Source organism: Lacerta agilis, chromosome 5 (genome assembly GCF_009819535.1).
Source record: "Lacerta agilis isolate rLacAgi1 chromosome 5, rLacAgi1.pri, whole genome shotgun sequence".
Taxonomy (NCBI): Eukaryota; Metazoa; Chordata; class Lepidosauria; order Squamata; family Lacertidae; genus Lacerta; species Lacerta agilis.
The window spans coordinates 50,296,958-50,319,661 of NC_046316.1; the positions used below are offsets into that span (position 1 = coordinate 50,296,958).

Here is a 22,704-nt window from a genome sequence, read left to right on the forward strand (position 1 = left end):
CAGGATCAGGGCTCCCACCTGTGGACCACACCCAAAATGTGAACCTAAGTCTTCAAGATGACAAACTGAAATTTAGTATAGGTTGAAACACTATCCCCTACTCTGTCTTTCCACTGAATTGTTTTGCAACCACAGCCTGATTTATTTATTTTCCAGTACAAACTTTATCTTAGCTGCTTGATAAAATGCTATTTCGAACTTGATTTGAAAGTAGTTAAATTGATGCAATTTTAGTTGCTACTTGTTTTATTATGAACTATGTGCTGTTTTTGCTTTTTGTCTGTAAGCTGTTCTGAGGGCTCGATGGGAGCCATGTGGTTGGTAAATAAATCATAATAAATGATTGGTTCATATGGGGTTATTGGCACAATGGCAGCTGAAACAATATGGTGCCAAGCATGTAGTTGAGCACAGCAGAGATGAACAGCTAATTGCAGCTGGAAATCGCTAGTCATTCTACTGTCCTCCATTTTCCAAACTCTGATCTACTAAAAGTTGATGACTCACTTTCATTTTAATTTCACTTTTTTTAGAGAGAACCTGAGCTTGTGCTAGGTGTCAGGCTGCCTACCACCCTGTCAGATGGCATTCCCACAGCGGGTGCGTATGCCTGACAAAGACATGTGCCAATTAAGGCTTGGAAAGTGCTAAATTTCAATCACCGCCCTCCCAGGAAAGCTTATCAGTGGCAGCAGGGCGGCTGTTTGTTGAAGATACAGAATTATGTTGCCGCTCCGCTCCCTGAATAGACCTATAAATCCCCCACTACGAAAATGGGGAAGGGAGGGGCATTTGCACATAAAGCATTTCTGGTAGTTGCTCTCCTGATACAAGACGGCAGTAAACCAAATAATGAAGTCAAGCTAGCAGTGTGCCAGGTCTCGCATCCATCTGTAACAGGAATTAAGGGCACTGTCAGCAACTGAACCTGTTAACCCGAAAAGCAGCTTAGCAAAACCTCCAACAGAGATATTACTTAAAGCATGTCCATAGTTTTGGGGGGCACCACTGTTTTCTATATATTTTGGTGGTTTTACAGGGGCATGCTGAAATTACCAGAGCATGTAGCAAACTACCCCATATGAATGGTATTCCATGGAGTGTTATCTACACCAGGGGTGTCCAGGACCTTTTTCAGGTGGAACTCACAGGAACTCAGTTCTGGTACTTCTCAGGGTGGTGCCATTGCCATAATAAAATAACAAGGGAGGTGTTCGTGGTGAATTCTGGCACCTCTTTCTCTAGAAAAATAGCACTGGGGATGTCTAACCTGTAGCCCTCCAGTTAGACTCCTGCTCTCACCAGTCTCAGGCAACATGGCCAATGGCCTGGAATAATGAGAGTTGCAGTTCAACAATGTATGGAGGGCCACATGTTAATCCACCCTTGCTATACATGACCACAATGCCAGTAAGGTGGATATGTGGCTGTGGGGAGGGGGGAGTCTGGCCTACCACAATGAATGAATGAATGAATGAATGACTTTAAAGTAACTAGCATGGAAGCCACAAGCACACTTTGATTAAGTAATGCCAGAAGCACATGAAAAATTGTGAAATGCAGCTTTCCCTTAAAATTTCATTTAAGACTAATCTTTTTCTCTCTCTTTTAATTCGGTCGGTAAACCCAGTTAATGGGATGCTGTGGATGTAATTCATCTTGTTTTAAGCAAAGCATTTGATAACATGACCCATATTTCTCTCCATGGACTGGTTAAATGTGGGGTTAGACGATAATGCTATCGAATGGATTTCCAGCTGGTTGGAAAATGGTACTCACGGAGGGATCATCATTGGTTGCAAGTAGGGTGCTGCAAGGCTCTGTTCTAGGCCTGGTATTCTTTGTACTTTGGGATCAACCCCTTAGATGAAGAAGTGGAGGCAATGCTTGTTAAATGTGTGGATAATCTGGGAGGAATAGCAAACACCTCAAAAGACAGGAATAAAATTCAAAATGACCCTGATAGAATGGGAAACGACTGAAATTAACAGAAGGAAATTTGATACAGACAAATGCAAAGTGTTTAGGGCAAACAAACAAAACATCAAATGGACAGGTATAAAGTGTACAATATATGTACTTTTGTTTGTTTAACAAGAAGAACTTTAATAAAAAGTTTTCAGATCATAAAATGTAACAGCTGCAATTTTAAAATGATAAAAAACTAATTGAGAAAAGGTACAGAAGGGGCAACAAAGATAGTTAGGGGTATGGATGACAAGTCCACAAACTAAACATGTTTAGCTGAATGACAATACTCTTGAGATGCCTCAAGGGCTATCACATAGAAACGGTCAATGAATGGTTATGTGCTGCCCCAGAGAGTATGGCTACATCCATTAACAGATTTCAGCTAAAGTTCAGGAGAAGCATTTTATCCATTTGAGCATTCTGATAACTGAACCAATTACACACAGGGATTGTGGGTTCCCTTGGCAAGGTTCTTCAAGCAGCTATTGGAAAGCCATTCTTTGTTCTGCATTTCCTGCATTGTGCAGGGGGTTGGACCTACAAGATCCTGTCCAACTCTATGACTCCATACTATTTAGAAGAATATACTATACTGTGTGTCTTTATTAAAGTCTGTGGTTCTGTACAATTTATCTATCAGTGTTATTGTACAATGTGAGGGCTTATTTCTGGGGGCAGGGGGTAACTGCCAGAGTAGAAGATCTTGACCATTAATTCACATGGGGCCCCTGCAGCAGGTCTAGAAAAATAGTTTTAAACTGGCTCACACAATGTTGACGTTTCACCTTTATCATGTGCTTTGAGTGGTAAAGCAAATGACCCTTCGCTTTTTTCTGAGAGAAGTTGCCACATGCAGCAGACACTAGTGAGAGGAATTCCAGACGTCTCTGCAGACACTTCCATATCAGTTAAGCAAATGCTTGAGCAGTTCATTTAATTATGTTAAGCACCCATTAACAGCAGTCTAAGTCCTCCCCTGGGTCATATCAGTTCTATGAGATTCTAATTGTTAGAGAGTAACCATGATTTCCTTCTTGTGCCTGCAGGTGATTTTAATTCTGACAAAGCTGTATGACTACAACCTGGGGAGTATCACGGAGAGCTCACTGTGGAGGTATGTAGATAAGCTGAGTTAATAATTACCAATTTACTTAACAATTTGGACACTGTGGTACAGTCCTTTCATAAGATTTAATTGGATTTCTTACATGATGGAAGGTTTGCAGGTCTCTCAGAGTGGTCATTTATGGCTCTGCTCCTTCTTCACACATGGAGATGGCAGAATTGAGCCATCCTATTCAACTACATGATATACTGCTGCTTTTATGCATCTGTTAATTAAAAATGAAAATTTGATTTAAAAACTGAAAGCAAAACCTAATGTCGTTCCAATTTGTAGTAATAATTTATTTCTTACAATATGGTGAGTAGTGCATTAACAAGCTCATTTTCCAATAGAATCATAGAATCTTAGAGTTGGAAGGGACCCAAGAGTCATCTAGTCCAACCCCCTGCAATGCAGGAATCTCAGCTAAAGCATCCATGACAGATGACTATCCAACCTCTGTTTAAAAACCTCCAAGGAAGGACAGTCCACCACCTCTCGTGGGAGTCTTTTCCACTGCTGAACAATATTAGTTAATTTCCATTTCAAGCTTAGCAGTGATATTTTTTTTCTATTCACACTGCCTCTGACACACACACACACACACACACACACTCACACACACACACACACACAACATATATATATATATAATATTTAACTCAACTCTTACTCTTTGCTTAGAAAGCTTACATGGAGCTTTTAATGGACTCCTGTTTAGTCACCCATTATACCTAGAGTTGCTTAACATCAACAACAATGTAGCAATGTGTGTCCCAAACTAATTCATATAAAAGTACTGTACAGTGGTACCTATAGTTACAAACCTAAAACTGTTCTTATCTAGAGGTGTGCTTTCACTAATGGGGCTTCTTGCTGTCACTGTGTTCTCATCCTGGGGCAAAGTTCTCAACTCAAGGTAACTCTTCCAGGTTAGCAGAGTTTGTAACCTGAAGCATTTGTAACTCAAGGCACCACTGTATTTCTCCCATCCCATGTTGGGAAGGAACATTCTCTTGCATTGCGTAAAGGAATCTGAAGGACAGCAACTTCAAAACAAATTCTACTATTTTTGTCAAGAAGACGGTAGTTCCAAGTGTCTCTCCCCCCCCCCAATTTTCTTTTGCATTTATAAATTACTACATGGTCACAGTATTGATAAAAATATGCCTACATTTATTATATCATAAATAGAAAACACAGTACAGTGTAAATCTAAAAGCATGAACTTCTCCACTGCCTCGCCCCCTCCTGTAGATGGCTGTACTGCTGCCGGGAGCAGTTTTCCCCGGGAATCTCCCTTATTTCAAGCAGTTTTCCGCTGCTATCCCTTATTTTTTATATCCCTTTAATTTCCCATATTTTCAAAGGAATCAGGTCCTCTCCCTCCCCCTGCTGGCCTGGGAAGACCTCACCTTCTGGCAGCCTCAAAGCAAGCGGGAGCCATTTCCTGCGCTTACAGGCGTCGTAGCCCACAGGCAGCGTTTCCAAAATACAGTAAGCCTACTGCGCGCGTTCACATCAGTGCCGCCCACTTTTGCTTCTGGCTTCGCCCACCACTGCCATGTGACTGTCCCCGGGATAGATGAGGCTGCTGATCCCTTATTTTCAAATCCGAAACTTGACAGCTATGGCCGGGAGACAAGCTTCTAATGGGGAGAATAGTACAGATGAGGTTTGGCTTGGGGCATTAGATCTTTGCATTGAGAGGGGATCTCTTCTCTTTAATTTCACCAGAAACTACCAGTAGACGTGCTGCAAAGTTCTTTCTATGAGACAATAAAAAGTGATGTTAGGAAGTTTTTAAAGAGTTTAGCAATAGGCTATTGACTGCTATTTCTATTTGCCTTGTAACATTAGTGTAGACCTTGGTGATTGTTCCTTAAAAATATCAAACAGTTCATAGAAATAAAATGAAACGAGCAAACTTTTGCAACCTTGGATGTTCCAAGCTTTTCTAGGTATGATGTCAATGGATGAAATAATGTATTATCTTGCATATGAGTGTTTTGATCTTATTTGCCTATAAATGACATGCAGTTTCTGAAGGCTGAAGAGAGCAAGGACTCCCCTCATCCCTCTTAGGTCCAGTACAGTGATATTTTCTCATTTTCCTTAAACTTTTAGAATGATACAGGTAGTAGCTAAGTCCTATGGCCAATTTTTTATTTGACATTTGCAAGTAGAATTAGTTCTTTAATTCGTAAAATTTGACACATGTGAGCATGTCCTCATATTTATTTTGGATATCAGTCATTGTTTTGCAGAATCAGTTTGAATCAAGTCTTTAATACAAGTGGTCATATTGATATTTTAACATGTTACATTTAAGAAACATATTGACAAGCTGGAACAGGTACAGAAGAGGGCAACCAAGATGATTAGGGGTTTGGAAACCAAGCCTTATGAGGAGTGCTTGTGTGAATTGGGCATATTTAGCCTGACTAAGAGGAGACTGAGAGGAGATATGATAACCATCTTCAAATACCTAAAGGGCTGCCACATAGAAGATGGAGCAAGCTTGTTTTCTCCAGCCCTGAAGGGTAGGATGCAAACCAGTGGCTTCAAATTGTGGGAAAGGAGATTCCCTCAAAAGGTGGTAAATTGTTTTCCTTGGATGTTTCTAAACAGAGCTTGGATGGCATCTGTCATGGATTCTTTAGTTGAGAAGAAATTGAAGAGAAGCGCTTTTGCCTAGTCCCTAAAAATATAACGAAAGTGCCAGGCGAACCTCCCTAGGAAGAGCATTCCACCAATGGGGAGCCACTACAGAAAAGACCCTTTCTCAAGGACAAAATTGGAAACATCTACTTCCTGTTTTACACTAACCAGAGCTTCCTGTTATTTTTTTAGCTTGGGGACTATGGTTACTTGAAACTGTAGTTCGTGAACAAGCAAGAGAATGCACCATGGTTTGATCCTAGGTTGTTTGAACTAACCATCATTTAAACTAAACACAGTTCCCTTCTGATTCAACATAATGGGGAGCTGTGGTGAATCTAATTCTTGTGACTGTTCCATAAGGAGGAGTGAGATCGTGCAGAGTCATTTAAGTAAAACCATACCATTGTTTACCTTTATATCCATAAATGCATTAATTAAGCAAGGCTCCATCCTGGTCTGGGTTTAAGGAGAAATAATGGAGCTTTTCTTCCATCAGCTATATATTTTCAATAATGTGATTACTTGTCAGGTTTGGCTCTTTCTTTCAATCACCCAGGTCTGGAAATTTAACTAAAGTGGTTTTAAAAATGGTATTAAAATTAATAAAGTGATCCACATGAGATCCTAGGCATCAGAAGACTTTCTGCTGTTACTACACAGTGTGTAAGAGGCAGAGAAGTGGATAGGCAGCCGAGCTTTTCATGCACCAGTCTCAGTGGATCAACAGGCTCTGAGTTACAAGGGTGATTCCACTTTTGAAATGAGTTATTGAGATTTCTCTCCAGCTAGACTTGGCATTAATTACACTATAATCCTCTAGGTAGACTTTGCCTTCCTTGTGCTTTTGATTTTTCTCTTTAAAAAAAAAAGCATTTATTTTTCTTCAAGAAAAGGAGTAAAGGTAAGAAATAGCTTGTGTGACACAGAACAATTAGTCAAGTTGGATTTGTTTATATATATTTTCTTCTTCCAATGCTCTCCCAGATATCTCCTAGATCACAAAAGGGATTAAGCTTTGAGACTCTGGAGAAAACAGTGGTTTCTGCTACTAAATAAAGATAAGCTTAAGTTTAAGATAAGTAAAATGTCAGAATAAAAGATACCATATCTACAGGGAATTGGTGGTGGTGGCAAGGAGACGGAGGGAGGAAATAATCTCCACATTTGTAATGTGATTGAAACTGTGTGGAGACAAACATTAAAGAACTGTGATTAACCTTATCCTTCAAGGCTTTGAATGCCAACCAGTGATGCGCTCTCAATGGAACACTGCTGCAAGTGGCTAGAATGATATTTTTTTTACACTGCCCATTGCTTTCCTTGAAAGTGTGAGCAAGTTCTGTCTTAAATTCACCTCGACACTTTCAAGCTAAAGGTAAGTTAACACATGCCTGTTTTTCATTTGATGGCTGCAGTTAAAGCAATGGCTTATACAGTATGGATGGGACAGCCACCATGGAGGTCAGGCACAGAGAGAACTATTCAGGGTGGTATTTTTAAATTGAGTTTTCAAGTTTGATTTTGTCTTGGCCAATTTCCCCCATTTCCCAAGACACTCTATTTCTGTAACTCTCTCACTCTTCCTGCAAGACGAACCTTCTTCCTTAGGGAAAGGGAACAATAGGCGAAGGGGTGGAGAATAGGCCAAGTCCTCTACTGGGTGGTAAAAGATGCTAAGCACACAATGATCTCATCAAGCCACATGTTCCAGTGGGAAATTATGCTCAGTGCATTCCATTTGACACCATGCCCCCTCCTATGTTCCCTTCTTCTCCCCTCTGCTGCATAATACCCTCTACCCCAAGACTTTTTTTCTTCTTGGAGAAGAGTGAGTAGACTGACAGGTAATACAGAGGAATAAAAGGGACATGGGTGGCTTTGTGATCTTAGCCACTGAGCCCCTTGGGCTTGCCGATCAGAAGGTCGGCAGTTCAAATCAGTTCAAATGGGGTGAGCTCCCGTTGCTCTGTCTCACCTTCTGCCAACCTAGCAGTTCGAAAGCACACCAGTGCAAGTAGATAAATAGGTACTACTGCAGCAGGAAGGTAAATGGTGTTTCCATACACTCTGGCTTACGTCACAGTGTTCCATTGCACCAGAAGTCGTTTAGTCATGCTGGCCACATGACCTGGAAAGCTGTCTGTAGACGAACGCCGGCTCCCTCGGCCTGAAAGTGAGATGAGTGCTACACCCCATAGTCGCCTTTACCTAAACATCCAGGGGTCCTTTACCTCTACCTTACAGAGGAGTGGATGGGATAGTATGCAATTCCTGTTTTGAATTGAGAAGTTGGATCCAGCCTGTAATGGGATTGATATATTCAAGCTGTGTGTGTGTTTTATCCCTTCTCCTCAGTCACCCCATTCTAGTTGACAGTGGCAGTGGTAAAACTTTAATGTGTCGAAAAGCCTAAAGTCAGTTCCATGGAAGCTTACATTGTTGCCTGTTGTAACTAACCTAGCCTAACATCAAATGTTACTGTTATTTCTGAATGAGATCAATTTGGGAAAGTGCTTTTCTGTGTGTATAAAGTTGGTTGGTAACAAGGGCCACAATCTTCCAGGAAGTTTTCACACGCAAACTTCACTGAAATGAAATGTTCAATTCCCAGTGGATTGTCTTCAGGATTTTTCTTCATGTAAGATAAATGTTGAAATGCTCTGACATTCTGAATTAGGATGAACTTTTGTTGCTTCCATTTTCTCCCTCTACTGAGATCATTGTACCTGTGAGCACATTTCAAGAACTATAGCTACTTAGAATCCCCCCCCCCCCAGTTTTAAAAATATAAAAAAGCAAAGTGTTAAGCAAATTGCAGAATGTTGAGATTTCTCTGTGTCATACCTGCATCTGCCATAATGGTTTTGCTTCTGTGAATCCAAAGTAAAAGACATATAACCAGCATATAATGGATGACCTCCAGTCCATTCACATTTCCCCCAGAGGCTATGAAAAAGTTGTCCAAAAGTATTTTTAGGTGTAGAATGAAAGGCCAATCCTGAAAGGCGGTGAAATGCTTACTTTTTATTTGCATCTTACATTTAGAGTGTGCATCTCACATATATAGTGTGGGGTCTCACAGGTTTCTGAATGTTAGCCTATGTTTTACAGCAAGATTCTTTGGCACCTTCTGATCATCATCAATGAGGTCGTAACCCTTGCTTCATTGATGTGGTTTTATTGACATGAATACCACAGATTACAGTTTGCAGGAGCAAACAGGAGCAAATTGATCAAAGATAGAAAGGCATTTACATTTCTCACTTTCTAAGCAGCTAATGGGGCTGAGAAAAGTGGCTCAAAATTTGTTACTGGAAATGGTTAACATCTTAGCTCACTTTAGGCATTCAGCTTGCGTGTACAAAGGGGAAGCAGGGGTGTGCAGAATGAGCCCCACCACTGCAGTGACTCTCTGTATGCTAACCTATTGCCTTTGAGATGTTGTTGGACTCAACTCCCATCAGCCTCAGCCACCATTGCCAGTTAGGGAAAATGGGAGTCATAGTCCAAAAACATCTGGCTGGCTTCCCCACCCCTGCAATAGGCTAAGAACTTAGTTTAGAAAACAGCATTTCAGTTGTTTTTCAAAAATGAATTATTACCTCTTATGCAAACGCATAGCTGTGTATGTTCAGTTTTCCTGGTAAACCTGAAGGTTTGACCTGATCTCAGGGCAGAGGTCTGAATTTGAAAGCAAACACTGCATATTTACACAAAAATAAGTGTTGTTGTGGTCAATGGAGCTTGCTGTGTTCAGCACTAGTGTCTGATGTTTGTTTTTGTGCATCACTTCTGGTCTTAGGTTAAGCCTACGTGCAAATCCTTCCATAAAATCAACCTTTTCCAGACCTCTCTCCCTGTATCAACAGCATTGAATTGAATGAGACTGGAGCCAGTGATTAACCAACTTATTGAACAGGGGTCTTAAAACTTGGGTTGAAATCAATTTATTACTTTAAAATTCTCCTTGGGGCTCTTAAGGTAGATTCTAAGGCTGGATGTTCAAATCTGAATATTCAGCAGTTCCCTTTGTCTTTCAAAGTGAATTGAAATACAAATTTAGGTGGTGATATCTGTTTATCAGACTTTCAGCCATGAGTCTGAAACATCAGAGAATGTGCATATTCAATGCAAATGCACTTAGTAATGGGAATTGGGCAATTCTCTCTGTAGATGCTCTGATATTATTCAGCATATGGCTTAAAGGCAGAAATACCTGTTTCATATAACTCAATAAGAATTTTCCTTTATTTGATTGTATTCTTTGTCTTGCAGCAAATCACTCTATTGAAAAATAACTTTTTGAGACCCCAGGCTCACTTATTTAGAATAACTTTTGAAACAAAAAAGGAACAGAAATGAAGAAACATTCTTTTAATATTCCCACACTGAAACTTTGCACCTTGATGTGGCTTGTCTCCCCCTGCATCTCTGAAACATTTTATTAGCAAAAGGAATGGATAGCAGATTAACAAAGATATGAAAACAAAATATGTTGCCAAGGTATGGTAGGAGTGTGCTGAGAAGGGTAGTACCAGTAATTAGGCAGAAGTGGCTCACTGGGTGAAGTAGAGCCATTAACATTAGCTTCCCAGCTGTCACTTTTGGGGAGAAAGGGGTCCCCAAGGTGTTGGAGAGGTCAGTGCAAAACCAATTCAGAACTCTCCACTGCTTTGCCACTCCGGTTCTCCCACCTGGCAAACAACATCTGCCAGGAAGCAAGTCTCCTTGGCTTTGCAACTAGTGTAGTGCAAACAGTGCCCCAGACCCAGGTTTGACAGCTGGGGGAAGTGCAGTCTCAGAATAGGAGCGGAGGTGTTACTGAGAAACAACACAATACAGCCTGAGTCTTGTTTTACTTGCTGGGAATGAGAGAAGGAATAACAAGTCCTGACAATTCTTGAGCTCAGCCCTCCTTCCCACTTTGCATCAGGAGATGGAAATGAATTGTGTGTGGTCTGTTTTTCAGGGAAGTGACTTGGTTCATGCACCCTGAACTAATGTACAGATTGGTACCTAATTCACCTTTGGATTTCATACTTCTCTGAATTGTGTGCTTACAGTTTTTCGCTTGAAGAAAGTACCAAAATAAATTTTAAAATGTCTATTTTGTGATCAAATAGGTTTAGAAATGCTTATGTTGAATCAAATGCTATTTAAAGGCAACCCAGCCAGATGAGTGGGGTACAAATAATAAAAATTTTATTATTATATTTTGTGATTAAATATCTGGGTAAGTAAGTGCACATTTAAATACGCATTTTTGTGCAGAGGCCAGAAATAGACTGATCAATCCATCCCTATGTCCAAATTGTCCTCATATCAGAGTTGCACTGGATGCAGAATTAAGAAAGGGAAAGTATTTTATTGTAGATTAACAAAGAGAAATGAAGCCTGGCAATGTTACAGTCCAAGCCAATAAAAAACTTCAAAAAGTAGATACAAAATACCAATTATTCTTAAACCAGTTCTGCACATTGCGATTACTACAGTAAACACTTCTGTTATACTGATTTTTCCTATACAGTATAGACTTGCAAATATAAGCATCACATAAGTGCACATGAATTTAAACATATTTAAACTGTGCACCTGAAAAAATAAATATATGTGAAAAACCTAATTAGGCCTGGTTTCCCATTTGTGATGGATGTCAACACCTTGAAGAACATCCATGTGAAAAGCATTTCCTGAAGCAGTCGTATCTAGTAGAACTGACTTTAGAGTTCTTTCATATCCACTTATTGGTAATGAATAATGCCACAGGACTGCCCCTCATATGTTTAATAGAAATCTGTACCCTAAGAAGGCCTAAATCCCAAAATTAAAGATGAACTTCTATTTCTGAAGAAATTTCCTCACATCCATATGTACATTTTTTTGTTAGATTTGTATCCCACTTCCCCTCCCCCCTCCAAAAAATGTGCAAGGTGGCTAAAAGATCCCCCCCACAACTAATCTCCACAGACTCTTTTGAATAAATTGATTTCTTCTGCACACATACCATATCAAAGTCATTCAGATGAGTATTGCAAGAACCATATTCTAGATACCAAGGATTCAGAATTCACTTCAATGCATTCTCCTTTGGTTGGCTGGTCTTTATAAGACATTCCACATTAATTAGGAAGCAGATTTATTATGCATATTAAAAGTGCATTCTGTCTTGCATCCAGTCATGAAATGTAGTATTGCTGCCATGCAAATCAAGGGAACCTTGATGCATTTGCAACAGAGGAGTCAGCATGTAAATCAGGAATATGAATATTAATACTGACATTTAGTAGTCAGATACTGTAAATTGCAGGTGTGCATACTGTTTTTCAGTTCTATAATGTTTTAAAAGTTTGTTAATTCTGTTTTCAAAATGGAGCTAATAAGTAGGGTATTGCCAGTACATTTTACCTATTCTGCACAGCTGCATCATTAGAGTTTGCTAGGTGAACCATATGTGGTCCTTTAATACTATTGTCACTAGTATTTGGAAATCTCATCTCCATGTATTCTCATTGTGTGTGGTGAGCATTTCATGCCATCCAACCCCCCCCCCCCCTCTTGCTTACTCTATGAAGCTTTGCACCGTAGCAAATTCCCTGATGGCTGTTCACATTTTTCTGTTCCAGTTTCCCCCCTCCTACAGTATGGTTTTCCCTAATGAGGAAAGTTTGCAGCATTTGTGGCTTTTCGTTTTGAGAAAATGCAAGTAAGAGGAGACCTGACAGAAGCATGGGAAACGATGCAAAGTATGGAGAAGGCAGATAGAGAAAGGATTTTCTCACTCTGCCATAACTCTACGATGTGTGGACATCCAGTGAAGCTGAATGTTGAAAGATTAAGAACAAGAGAGACAACTTGTTCAAACAGTTCAGAGGTGAGCTAAGGAGCTTTCTCCCACAAATTGGAGCAAAGCTGGCCACTAACACGGGTGGCTTTAAAATTGGATTAGATAAATTTATGGAAGATAACGCTACTAGCTACAGTGGTTATTTATTCCTCCACTGTTGGAGGCAGTATGTCTCTGAATGCCACTTGATGGGAATCAGAAGTGGGGAGAGTGCTATTGCACTCCACTCTTGATTTTGGGCTTCCCATAGACGTCTGGTTGGCCACTATGTGAACGGGATGCTGAACTACATGGACCTTTGTCCTGATCCAGCAGGCTGTTCCTACATTCTTAGGATCCTAACCAAACAAGGGTCACATAATGTATTAGATGACAATGCCCCAAGATTGTCATCTAAATGGTTATGCAGTGATGTGAAAAATAGATTTGAAAAATATAGTGTTGCCCAGGAGGTTAAGAAATCAAGCATCACTATCTGTCTGTCGGAATTGCCCTGCGAGTAGGGATGGTCCAATGTTTCCATTTTTGTTCTCTCGGTTTCTCATTTTTCCATTTTTTTAATAAGCAATTTATTAAATTTTACCAATAAAACATACAATACAAAATACAACAAAACAGAACAACAACAACAACAACAACAACAACAAAATTACAAAAATACAAAAATCTAATTATCCTAAACTTATTCTTAACATTATATTGGGACCTCCTCACATCCTCTCTTCTGCGTTCATTTCTAATCCTCTTTAGTAACTTTGTAACATTGTAAAATCCTCCTTTTCATCTAATCTTAATCTTTATAATCAATAATCATAACTATACTCTTAATCCTAATAAAAATAAGCATAGCATATTTCTAACTACTTCTTATATCCTATCTTTCATTTTTCCAATTTTAAGCTCAGTTCTCCACATTCCACATTGTGATTTTTTGATTTATTTATACTTTAAAGCAGATCCTTGTGAAAATATAGCAGCATTTTAGAATTCATCCCAATGTACACATCTTTGTATGTAATTTTACCTGATTTACACATTTTTGCAAAGCCTCATCCAACACATTTTGTGTTATTTCCACCAATGCATGCATTTTTATGCACACTTTACCCCAGGATATGCATTTTTGTACACATTATTTGTCTGGAGAACTGCATTGCAAGACTTTGTAGAGTGGCTGTGTTTCAGCTGACATAATGTTTTGCAAATTAGGTAGGTTTGCATATAAATGCAAACTGGGTGGAATAATAATAATAATAATAATAATAATAATAATAATAATAATTTATTTATACCCTGCCCATCTGGCTGGGTTTCCCCAGCCACTCTGGGCAGCGTCCAGCAAAATATTAAAATAAAATAGTCTATTAAACATTAAAGCTTCCCTAAACAGGGCTGCCTTCGGATGTCTTCTAAAAGTCTGGTAGTTGTTTTTCTCTTTGACATCTGGTGGGAGAGCGTTCCACAGGGTGGGTGCCACTACCGAGAAGGCCCTCTGCCTGGTTCCTTGAAACTTGGCTTCTCCCAGCGAGGGAACCGCCAGAAGGTCCTCAGCACTGGACCTCAGTGTCCGGGCAGAACGATGGGGGTGGAGACGCTCCTTCAGGTATACTGGACCAAGGCCGTTTAGGGCTTTAAAGGACAGCACCAACACTTTGAATTGTGCTCGGAAATGTACTGGGAGCCAATGTAGGTCTTTCAAGACTGGTGTTACGTGGTCTCAGCAGCCGCTCCCAGTCACCAGTCTAGCTGCTGCTTTCTGGATTAGTTGTAGTTTCCGGGTCACCTTCAAAGGTAGCCCCACATAGAGTGCATTGCAGTAATCCAAGCGAGAGATAACTAAAGCATGCATCACTCTGGCGAGACAGTCTGTGGGCAGGTAGGATCTCAGCCTGCGTACCAGATGGAGCTGATAAACAGCTGCCCTGGACACAGTTGTGAGTCCAAAATGACTCCCAGGCTGCGTACCTGGTCCTTCACCCTCTGCCACTACATTGCCACAAAATGGGAAGAGAGACAATGTATCTATAGTTGCCTAGGCAACAGGTTGTGCAATGTGTTTCCTCTTTCTTCCTGTTCTGCAGTGTGGTGGTTTCTTTGGCTACCCTTGCAGTGCCTCACCTATGAGCCTCACTTTGGCAATGGAGAGGGATATAGTTTCTTCCTGTTCACAGTGTGTGAAATTTGCCTTCCTGTAGCTCCTGGAATGATCAACAAAGGAGCGGAGAGGAGCATTTTGGCTCTGAACCTGAGCACTATGTGACCATTCGATAGATGCATGTGTTTTGAAAACTCTTAGAGCAACATAGGCCAAATGTCTTCACTTATTTCCAGATAAGCAAACAATTGTGTAACAGCTGGTGACAGCCTGAAGCCTGTTTTTATCTTTCCTGTGCCTTCCAATTTCTGTTGGCAGGGAAAAAGAAATGTTCAGCATATTTGAATGAGGATACTTCCAGAATCCACTAGTATTTTGTCCAAACAAGTAAAAGGAACTGTGTCAGGTTAGTCCAGTAATTTCCAGGCTGTGTGTTAGTGCTCACTAGTGTGTTATGAAAAATGAACTAAAGGTTTGTGAGCTCAAATCATCCATCCACAGAGCAGGCTGCTCACTGTTTCTCTTCACTACTTCTGCCTACCTCTTTTCAGCCATCTATTCCAGGCCCATGCAATTTTTTATATCTCTCTATTCGATCAGTCAACCACTGATCGAATAGATGCACCGGAGTTTCCTGCCTTTTGATCTCTTCATGATTATTGGGCCTACCTTCCTTTCAATACGACTTAAGCAGAAATAAAAGGATGGGTTCCTTTGAAAGTGTTTAATATTCCCATGTCAACCTTTAAAAATAAACCTGATTGGGTGTAAGTGTGAACTGTACTTCCAGCTGTAACTGGGGAGGGAAGCCAGAGTGTGGCACAGCTATGAAAAGTTAGGGAAAACCCCAAGCTATTCCATTGCAAGCATGTACTTTTTTCTCTTTATGTGCAGTATCTGTCCTTTTACCAAATCCACCAAATAAGTGGGGGCCCTTTTATGGCAATGCAGAAAGTTTGACTGGACATGTTAATGAAAAGTATATATTAGCACTCTCATTGAGCAGGAGCTCCCTGCATTTTTCATGGGGCATAGAACATTCCTTGATATATATTTAAAAAATCAGAGACAGCTCCTGCTCTCATTAAGCTTTGTCGTGCATTGGTGGCCCAACATACATCTTGTGACCAGTAGATTGGAAGTGTAGGGCATGGGGCGGAGCAAAGTGGTGGTGGTGGGTGGTCTGCACCGGGTGTCACCTCTGAGGGAGGGGTCACAAAATTCTGCGCGGCACTCACCATCTGTGAGAGACACTGCGACTTTGGTGCATGCAGGCTTCACGCTGTCAAAACAGTCCACCCGCTGCCTCCCGCTGAGCTGTAAGGCGATAGGCAGAATTGCTCTGCACCCCCCTCCCCCAAAAAAAGTTCAACAACTCTGGCTCTGCAAAAAAAAAAAAAAAGCTCAATAACTTTGGTAAATCCAATGGGTAGATCACTGCCAGTCGATCACAGTCTCTTGGGGGTTGGACATGCCTGCTATAAATAAAATAACACAAGCCAAAACACAATCCACCCTGTAGATTTAAGTATCTGTCCACAGTCGCCTACTTGTTATCAGTTATCCACATTACTTTGTAGGAAAATATGAAATAAAGTCAAACCAATTTTTTTCCAGGCAATAAATAAACAAACACACACACACACACACACACACACACACACACACACACACACACACATATATATCTTCAAAGAATATATATATATATATTGGGGGGGGGTGTGACAAGAAATTTTCTGCACCTGGTACCACCTGACCTTGCTATGCCACTGGTAGGGCATGCCATATTATTATTTGTATTCCTAAACTTTTGTCTTCCTTTACTTAAACTCATGCTGCAGTCCTGCTGCCAATTGCACGCACATGGATATGCACAATCCCTGAAGCAATGTCTCCCACCCCACCCCACCCCCCACCCCCGGACATCTTGACAATTGCTAATGGTCTTGACAGACTACTTAATGATTTTGGTGCCTGTTGTAGCAATTGCAATACATTGTATTACATGGGTTTTAATTGTGTTTTAATTATTTCTTTTGTTTCTTATATTGTATTTTATTGTATTACAATTTGCATTCCATAGAATAAAGCAATAAAAAACAATTTAAAAAATAAATATTAATGTTTTATGCAGACATGCCACAAACCACCTGAATGAAGCTCCTGGATCACTGCTGGTCCATGGAGCACAATTGGGGAACCCTTGCCCTAAGGAAGAAGAGTTTGGATTTGAGTGAGGAACATAGCTGGCTGAATGCTATTTTGGCCCTGGGTGGGGAAAAAAAACTTACAATGAGGCTTTCCTGTCAGCATGAATACATGAATTGCATCAGTTTCTCATTCCTGAATCTACATTTCTGGTTGAGCTTCCAAATGCTCAAAGACATAGGTAGTTTGGAAGAAGGGGAGGGAGTATGAACCTCCATCAGCTGCAGTTTGTTTAGCAACACCCTCCTCTTTAGAGTATACCTCTTAAGAAGAGAAGAAGAAGGGGAGTTTGGATTTGATATCCCGCTTTATCACTACCTGAAGGAGTCTCAAAGGAGCTAACATTCTTCTTTCCCTTCCTCCCCCACAACAAACACTCTGTGAGGTGAGTGGGGCTGAGAGACTTCAAAGAAGCGTGACTAGCCCAAGGTCACCCATCAGCTGCATGTGGAGGAGCAGAGACGTGAACCCTGTTCACCAGATTACGAGTCTACTGCTCTTAACCACTACACCACACTGGCCCTAAAGCATCATCCCTGATTGCAGGATTACATTCAAAGACAGACTGGCACCATAGACTCCTCTTAATGTACCATGCTCCCGCTGAGCATATTTTTTCACAACCTGTGCATGGGTGAAATAAAAGGTCCTTATACAAAGTCACCTTCTGCGTCCATTGAACTAGATGTGTGTATTGAAACCCTAATATACACCCTGCTGTCACTACATGGGGAATTGAAAACATGTAATTGACACAGTTAATTGTGTACTCCCCTGTCCCTGCCTGCACTGCTCCCACAGAGTGTAAAACACTCCTCCCAGATAGTCTGATATGTGCACATATTCTGACAATAAACTTAGATTTGTGTGGATTTTGGGTTGTTGTTTTTTAGATTTGATCTTAGGAAGCAGCTTTAATGGAACTAAAAATGTGCAAAATTTATAAGTAGCACTCAAGCCAATATTTGAGGAAAGTGTCAAATTCAATGACCCTGACAGAGCGAAATTGAAAGCAAATTTGTGTACACTTTTGTTTGCAAACTTTTGCATAGCAATTGAGGTCAAAGTACTTTTTGTTAAGATACTCATGACTTGAAATGTCACCAAAGGACATAATGAAAGCAGCTTTGAGGCCTTAAGCCTGTAAAAGAATCCCACTCCTTAAGAATAAAAGAACCCATTTACTTATTTATTTATGTACCTGACGCTGAAGGGGCAATTTATTTGAAAGGATAAGCAAAATTGTACAGAGCTACATTTTCCATCATGGTTAAAAAAGAGAAAATGCTTTAACTAAATTAAGACAAATGGCACACATGACGTTGACTTGAACTGAACTGCACAACAGGCTAAACAGCAGATCTAGGCAACTAGCTTATAATTAAATATTAACAACTAAAGCAGCACTTCTATGCCATTGCCCAATGAGCTGCAGCACTGAGAAAATGCTGGTTCTATGGCCAATCCCACAATGTCATCAGAGCCATTGGCACAAAGCCACGCCTCCCAACATTTCCCTTTTCTTCCCTTTGCAGCAAGATCCAGTTCCCATGTTCCTCTCTGCCTGGGAGTAGGGATGGGGGATGATTTCGGTTCACTCCATATTTTAGACTGAATCTCCTGTTCCACACCCGGTGGACTGTGCTAGACTGGAATGTAAAGATGCATATTAAGTTGTATCCTTAAGAACCTTTCCAACCTGGTCTGCTCCAAATTACTGCTTTTTTTTTTTTGCAAGGTGGTCTGGGGGCTCCCCTAATTCTTTCTTTCTTTCTTTCTTTCTTTCTTTCTTTCTTTCTTTCTTTCTTTCTTTCTTTCTTTCTTCTCATCATCATCATCACTTTTTTGCTTTTAAACCATTCCTAGCTCCTTGCACCAGCTAGAAAGAGCTGTGCTTGCTGTGCTTGTTCAAAATGTTTGAGTAAAAAGCACCTGGAAGTGACAGTCCATTATGATGTGCCACCCCCACCTGGAGAAAAAGATGACTGCCCCACGTAGCTAATTGTACAGACAACCTTTTCTCTGCACAATTACCCAGGAAGGGATGGCACGTCATAACATTCCTCTGTTTCCAAGGGCTTTTTGCTCAAACACCGCAGCAAACACTACAATTTCTATCTGCTGTGAGCAGATAAGAACGGCTTAAAAGCACGCAAGAAAGAATCAGGGAGCCCTCACACCACCCCGTACACACTTCTAAATAATTTTTTGAAGTGCAAGGGTCGAATTGGATTGGCCCCTTGTTGGATGCCATGTACTATGCCATTATTAAGTTAGGTTCCTTTTAGTCTGGTAATGGACTGAAAACCAGAAATAAATAAAGAAATAAATAAGCCAGCTGTATTCCAGCATGCAGTTGCAAACACTTATACAATAGAAGCCAGTAGTACATCCTTAGTTGGGTTTTGAAACCTATGATCTCATTTCCTAGGGCTTTTTTTTTTGTACAGTTTGTATTGCAGTGTTCATTCAATTCTGTTTGTAAGACACCAGTGCAACTAAGATTTAGAAGACAGTGTGAATGCTGGACACAATCCATCCATAGGGTTTACTGTGCATGTCACATGGCAATGAAAGGGTACTGCGAAAACCATGTGAAGCTTTTGTTGCCCATGGGCCTTGCACAGGTAAGATAGCAGTAAGGTGTTCCCAGTGTGTGTCCAACAGATTGTTCACTGTTGTTCTGTTCATAGGCTTCTTTTTGCTAAAATGAGACATCACAGCCCTCGTGATTAAATCTTAATGCTTTTAACATGTGCATCTTCAATATTTTTCTGTGATGAGATGGCATGACAGTTAAACATCAAAATTTGCAAACAATTAGTGTCCAGCTATTTGGATCTGATATGTGTCATTTATTTGTCATTTAAACCGTGATTTCCCCCCCCCTTCTTCCTAAAGTATAATTGTTCAGGTAGGAGTAATCCTTTTACAGTTATATGTGTTTGGTTTTCTTAAAGAAGCAGAGGTTCTTTCTTCATTAATGAGTTTCCCCCAGTGGTGGCTGGTAATCCCTGGGCCTGGTGGAGTGGCCTGTGTCCAAGGAGGTCATGTGGGCAGGACCAAATGTGGGGCCAAATTGTTCTTCTTTTCTTCCCATCTTTATGCCTGGCAACCAGGTGCATTATGACTGTACCTCCTTGCTTCCTGTTATGATCAAGCTTTGGTTCTGCCTTTAGTGCTTGGATGTGCAAGACAAACTTGCAGACTGGATTGCAAACACAGTTGAAAGCTGAGGTTGCAAGACTGCATTAAGTAGATGGAAGGTTGGCTGCCAGATATTAGTCATGCTGAAATCCGTCATGCTTCAGGGCTCTAAGTAGAACTTTTTTTTTTTTTAAAGACCAATCTATCACTTTCCATCTGGGAAAACTCCCATTCAAAATCAAGGAAGCTATAATCTTTCATTTCCTTTTTTAAAACTCATCATGTCTATGATGCCTAAAGGAAAACTCTGTATAATTAATACTAGGCAGGTGGTGTGACTTCATTATGTGGCCTGATTAGTTATGAATTGTTTGTATCCTGCTTTTTAAAAAACAACCACAATAAGCACCACCAGCCTGTCTTAAATTTTTATTCCACTCATGTTGTTTCTTCTAACCTACAGTCACAGAAGATGGTGTAATAGTATTATGTGGGTGTAATTAAGGTTATACTCATGAACAACTTAGCTTTACATTTCCATAAAATCTTAGGTCTAATTGAACTTTCTATGTGGGCTTTTGGTTTGAAGCCAGTTGCTGATGGTATATGAACACTAGCACTGGTATGTGGGGACAGCCATCTTTATGTCATATAAGGTGAGGATCTGGGGGTGCTTGAAGCATAGCAGGGACAAAAATGGGGGGAAAGCAGCAAAATAACCACAGCTGGAGCTGGACCAGTGATCCAACTCTGCATAAAACCTAAATGGCCCCATTTGCCATTGATGGGAAGTTGGAGCTGCTGTGGCACTGTAGTTTTGTTGCACTGTAGCAAACAGAAGAGAAGAAGGCAATCCATATTAGTATTATATTTCTATTACTAAAGCCTAATCATAAACTTATTTATTTAGATGCATGGCGCACTGAGTTCAATGAAACTCATTTCCAAGAAAACACAATTAGTGACAGATTACTGTTAATCTCTTTTCTCAGCACAGAGCATATTTTGATGAAACATGTTACAGATAAATTTCTCCTGGTGTATTGATTTGGTCTTTCTTGTTATGGTTGCTTTTGTGCATAGAATTTGTTGTTCTTATTGGCAGCTTTGCATTGACTACCCGGACATTCTCTTTCAATGTTGAAATTGATATAATCATTATGTATTATTAGAGCCGCAGTGATTATGAAGTGCTTGGAACTTGTGAGAAATGATGACAGACATAATTGGTTTGTATCTCTTATAGAGAACATGATACCATTTCAGTTTTCAGATATTTGAAACAATATTAGAAAGAGCAAGGGACCTAAGGGAAGGCCTAGAAGCAATGGCTGTTTGGCAAATAAAAAATAGGCTGGCAATGCAGATCAGTAGTTCAATCAAAGAAATTGCCAGGAACATAGGAAGCTGCCTTATACTGAATCAGACCGTCACTTCATCTGGCCAGTATTTTTGACACTGACTTTCAGTGGCTGTCCAGAGTTTCAGTCGGGGGTCCCCAGAGAAATCAAGAAATGCATTTAAATGTACAGATTCTAATAAAATGCCAGAAGTCTAGAGGAATCATCCTGTTGTCAAGAAGTGGTCTTGATGATCCAAAATCTCTGTTAAAGTGACAAAAGTTAATTTCAAGGGCCAAATAACAGTTGAAATTGATGTTTGAATTTTGGCTATGAAACAGTACAGCTTCAAATATCCACTTCAGGGATTTCAAGACGTATTTCAAATGTAATGTTCAAATGTAGTGCTTTCCTTATTCCATCCTACAGACAGGAATGACACAGTCTTGTAGTCACTGAGTTTGTCTTCATAGATCTAAGAATAATTCCCCAGATAACCCTTTAAAAATATATGGCATCTACTTTCATGGGAGTAGCCAGGATTTTTGTTGGGGGGAGGCAGCCAAAGTTGTTGAGCAAGCTTTTGTAGGGGGGAGCAGGCATCTGCTGTGGGTGGGGGGAAGCAGAACCTTAAATAATTGAGTACTTTCAATGATTTTCTATAATTTTGTGGATTGGAGGGGAGCAGCTACCCCACTGCCCCCCTCCTGGCTACTCCCATGCCAAGGCTTCAAGTTAATTACAATAAATTTACAAAAGAAGACAAAAGAAATGACAAATAGGGGCCACATGTATAAGAACAACAAAGGCTTCCACTATCCACACGTAAAGTCAGAGAAAACAAAATAAAAAATAAAAAAAATCCTTCCAGTAGCACCTTAGAGACCAACTAAGTTTGTTCTCGAAAGCTCATACCAAGAACAAACTTAGTTGGTCTCTAAGGTGCTACTGGAAGGAATTTTTATTTTTTTATTTTTTTACTATGGCAGACCAACACAGCTACCTACCTGTAACTAGAGTCAGAGAAGACAGTGTAATGGAATTATGTGGAAACATCTTAGGCTATAACATGCACAAGATAACAAGTAATGTAATAAACCAGAAAGGGAATAATAATAATAAGATGAGGGAAGTCAGTGGGAGGGTGGGGATTGTAAAATATAAAATTTGGATAATTGTATTTGCAATTTGTTATAACAAAGAAACTCAATAAAAAGGTATTTATTTATTTTTTAAAAAGAAAACTTCTTAGGGTATAGTCACATACAAACCTTTCATTAAACCTATCATGGCAAGAAGTCTATCCATTATCTATTTGCCCTCCTCA

General features: G+C 40.2%; 1 protein-coding gene across 1 annotated transcript in view; it reads left to right on the forward strand.

Moving 5' to 3' along the window:
* Nucleotides 1-22,704, forward strand: part of SORCS1 (sortilin related VPS10 domain containing receptor 1) — a 340,603-nt gene that overhangs the window by 119,363 nt on the left and 198,536 nt on the right. Inside the window, 1 exon segment of the mRNA XM_033149720.1 lies at nt 3,018-3,085. Coding sequence (XP_033005611.1) covers nt 3,018-3,085 — 68 coding nt within the window.